A 3,910-nucleotide genomic window follows, 5' to 3' on the forward strand; every position below is an offset into this window, starting at 1 on the left:
CTGTCCGTCCTCCCTGGACTGACCTATCTCCTCTCTACCTCCCCACCTACACTCACCTTTACTGACTCCATCCCCGCCTCTTTGACCAGTCTGTTTCCTCTCCACCTATCTTCTCCTCTATCCATTTTCCATCTGCCTCCCCCTATTTATTTCAGAACGCCCTTCCCCTCCCCCATTTCTGATGAAGGGTCTAGGCCCGAAACGTCAGCCTTCCTGCTCCTATGATGCTGCTTGGCCTGCTGTGTTCATCCAGCTCTACACCTTGTTATCAAGGACAGTGTGTGTTTTGTTCACTGCTGTCTCCAGCTATCCTGCCACCTTCTGTGCACATATACACCTAGGTTCCCCTGCTCCTGCACCCCCTTTAGAATTGTCCCTGTATTTCATGTTGTTTTTCAATACTCTTCCAACCAAAGTGCATTGCCTGACACTTCTCTGCGTTGTACCTCATCTGCCTTCTCTCCGCCCACTCCAGCAACTTGTCAGTGTCCTTTTGGAGTTCCACACTGTCCTCTTCACAATTCCCAATTCTCCCAAGTTTCAGAACATCTGCAAACTTACAGACTGCCCCTTGCACGGCAAGATCCAGATCATTCCTATCTCTCGGGAGCAGTAAGATTCCCAGTCCTGATCGCTGGGGAACCCAACGACAAACCTTCCTCCAGCCTGAAGAACATCCGCTGACCTTTTGTCTGTGTTTGCTGTTGCTTGGCCAGTTTGATAACCGTGTAGCTGCTGTCCCTTTTATACCACAGCGTAAACCTTTCCTCACAAGGCGATGTGGTACTAGGCGATGGCATAGTGGTATTATCGCTGGACTGTCATTCCAGAGACCCGGATAATGTTCCGAGGTTCGAATCCCACCATGGCAGGTGGTGGAATTTGAATTCAGTGTCGATTGTCAGGAAAAACCCATCTGGTTCACTAATGTCCTTTCGGGAAGGAAACTGCCATCCTTCCCTGGTCTGGCCTACATGTGACTCCAGACCCACAGCAATGTGGTTGACTCTGGGCAATTAGGGATAGGCAATAAATGCTGCCTGGCCAGCGACGCCCTCATCCCGTGAATGAAGAAAGAAAAATCCTTCTGGGGAATCCATCGACAGCATTGAACCTCCTCAAGACTCGTTACTTCTTCAGAAACGTCGCAGCAAGTTAGCTGAAGCAGTGACTGAAGTGGAATTCCTTTCTGTTGATTCCAGGAGATCTCCTTCCATTTCCTGGAACCCTTACGGACAGAGGACTGTGATCCGTACCCTTCATGCCTGGCCTGCCTGGCCGACCAGGGCTGCGGTTGGTGCTCTGACACCAGTACGTGCCACCAGCGGGTATTAGGTGTCGACGGCCAGTGCGGGAGGAGCAGGCACCTTGTCCTGACCCCGGGGGACTGTGTGCTGTGCGGGGAGCACACCGACTGCCCCTCCTGCAGTAGGGTGAGTGTCGGCGGTGATGGGTGGCTGATGGTGGTGGTGGGGGGGAGCGGGGGAGGCGGGAGAGAGAAGCTCCCCGTATACACCTTGCAGTTCGCTCATCCTCCTCTCTCTCTCTCTCTCTCTCCTCCCTTTCCAGGACCCGTACTGCGAGTGGCAGGTGAACGTAAACCGCAAGGGGGATTTCCAGTGTACCCGGAGAGGCAGGTCACCCAGGGGTATCCGCTCACCAGCTGCCTGCCCCAGACCCTGTCACCAGTGAGCAGCAGCAGTGGGGAGACACCACATCGATACCTGGGGCAAGGGATAGGCACAGCTGCGGGGTGGGTGTGGGTGGGGGTGAGACGTCACACAGCAAGGGTGAGTGGTTGAGGGGTGGGATGGGAGGGTCACGAGGGAGGGGTGAGGGGTCATCATGGGGCCGGGTGAAAGGTCATGGGGCCAAGAGCGAGAGGTTGAGGGGCCAGGTGCGAGGGTCACAGGACATAAGGTGAGAGGTCGCGCAGCATGGGCAGGTTGAGGGGTCATGGAAGGAGGGGTAAGAGGGTAGGGGTGGGGCCAGGTGAGAGGTCACACTGCATGTGCGGACGCTCAGTATCTGCAGTGCCCTTTCTTGCCAGTCTGTCGCCTCTCGTCCCCGACCCCACCTCGGCCTCTTGTCCCCAACACCCCCCTCCGCCTCTGTTCCCCGACCCCCCCACCTCCGCCTCCGGTCCCACCATCCGCCTCCCTACCTGCTTGCTCGCCTTCAGCCCCTGTCTTTGGTGTTTACAGGCAGACCTCGTGCCGGGATTGTCTGAGCAACTCCAGCCAGTGTGCCTGGTGCCAGTCCACACGCAGCTGCTTCCTGTTCACTGCCTACCTTGCCAAGTATCCGTCTGGGGAATGTCGGGACTGGTACGACAGGTAAGTGTCCATTCCACCTGCGGGCTCTCCTCTGAGCCCTGAGCCCCAGGGAGCATCGCTCCTGGAAAGGAGCAAGCCCTCAGCGTAAACATCCAGATCCTGGCCTGACAACAACAGAAGACTACATTTTGATAGCACCTTCCACAAACATTCCGAGGCTGTGTGCTGCTTTTAAAACAGAATCTTAAACTGAGGCATGCTTTGATCTATTAGGAGACTTGACTGTGATTTGTGAAGGAGATCAATTTTAGGGAGTGTCTAAACCAGAAAGGGAGTTCGAGAGAGGCAAAGAGAGGAAATCCAGAGCTTTAGGGCCCAGCCACAGTGTGCACAGCCACCACTGAGTGCAAAAGGCAGCGAGATCCAGAAGCTTCAGAGGCCGAAGAGCAATTGGTGCAGAGTTCTCAGAACTTCGTAGTTACTGGAGAGATAGAGAGAGTTATAGGGACCAGAGGGGGGTGACAGAAATAAGGACAGGTGTAGGGGCTGGAGGAGGTGACAGAGATAGGAAGGGGTGTAGGGGCTGGAGGAGGTTACAGAGATAGGGAGGGGGTGTAGGGGCTGGAGGAGGTTACAGACATAGGGAGGGGTGTAGGGCTGGAGGCGGTTACAGAGATAGGGAGGGGTGTAGGGTGATGGAGGGGGTTACAGAGGTAGGAAGGGGTGTGGTGACCAGGGCCAGGGAAGGTCATTGAGGAGCTGTTCCGGGAAGAAAACACCCACAACCACCAAAGGAACAGTGGCCAGACTGAATTAGGCTGGGATTGTCCAGGACACTGGGGAAGAGTCCAGTCCATGGGTCAGAAATGAATGGTTACAGTTCTTTGACAATGCAGACGACACCTCAGTTTAACATCTCTCCCTAACAATAGTAGATCAAGGTGTACTCATCCTGTATTATGAAGCTTTATCTTGTGTATTAGCCATATTTACTGTGTATGTTTGATTTGGTATATGAATGTGTTTGTGTATAGTCAGTTCGGTATATAGTATATACATTGTGAGTTCTCTCTGGTCTGTGTGGCCCGGGATCCGGTGATGAGAGTGTGTACCCAGGACGCTGGTTTATCCCGGTGCAGTGTGAGAACATGCTCTGTCTTGTCATGTTACTGGTCGGATTGTATTGAGCACTCGATAGTTTTTTTAACGGAGCCCCTGTGCCCTATTTACAGTGTTCACTCGGTCAGCTTGTGTACAGACTGCTCTGTTTTCCTCATCTGTAAAGACTGTCTGCAGAACTTCGAGTGTGGCTGGTGTGGCAACGCAGACAACCCTACCATTGGCAGGTAACACACGGCACTGTCACCCTCACCATCGGCAGGTAACACCCGGCACTGTCACCCCCACCATGGCCAGGTAACACCCGGCACTGTCACCCCCACCATGGCCAGGTAACACCCGGCACTGTCACCCCCACCATGGCCAGGTAACACCCGGCACTGTCACCCTCACCATGGGCGGTAACACCCGGCACTGTCACCCCCACCATGGTCAGGTAACACCCGGCACTGTCACCCCCACCATGGTCAGGTAACACCCGGCACTGTCACCCCCACCATGGTCAGGTAACACCC

General features: G+C 54.7%; 1 protein-coding gene across 1 annotated transcript in view; it reads right to left on the minus strand.

Moving 5' to 3' along the window:
- The window catches only part of megf8 (multiple EGF-like-domains 8), a 23,277-nt gene extending 22,477 nt beyond the window's left edge, over positions 1–800 (minus strand). The window contains exon 1 of the mRNA XM_048620569.1: positions 656–800. Coding sequence (XP_048476526.1) covers positions 656–800 — 145 coding nt within the window. The remainder of the gene's footprint in view (positions 1–655) is intronic.
- Positions 801–3,910: the final 3,110 nt, after the last annotated feature.

This window comes from Rhincodon typus, chromosome 47 (genome assembly GCF_021869965.1).
Source record: "Rhincodon typus isolate 14 chromosome 47, sRhiTyp1.1, whole genome shotgun sequence".
Taxonomy (NCBI): domain Eukaryota; kingdom Metazoa; phylum Chordata; class Chondrichthyes; order Orectolobiformes; family Rhincodontidae; genus Rhincodon; species Rhincodon typus.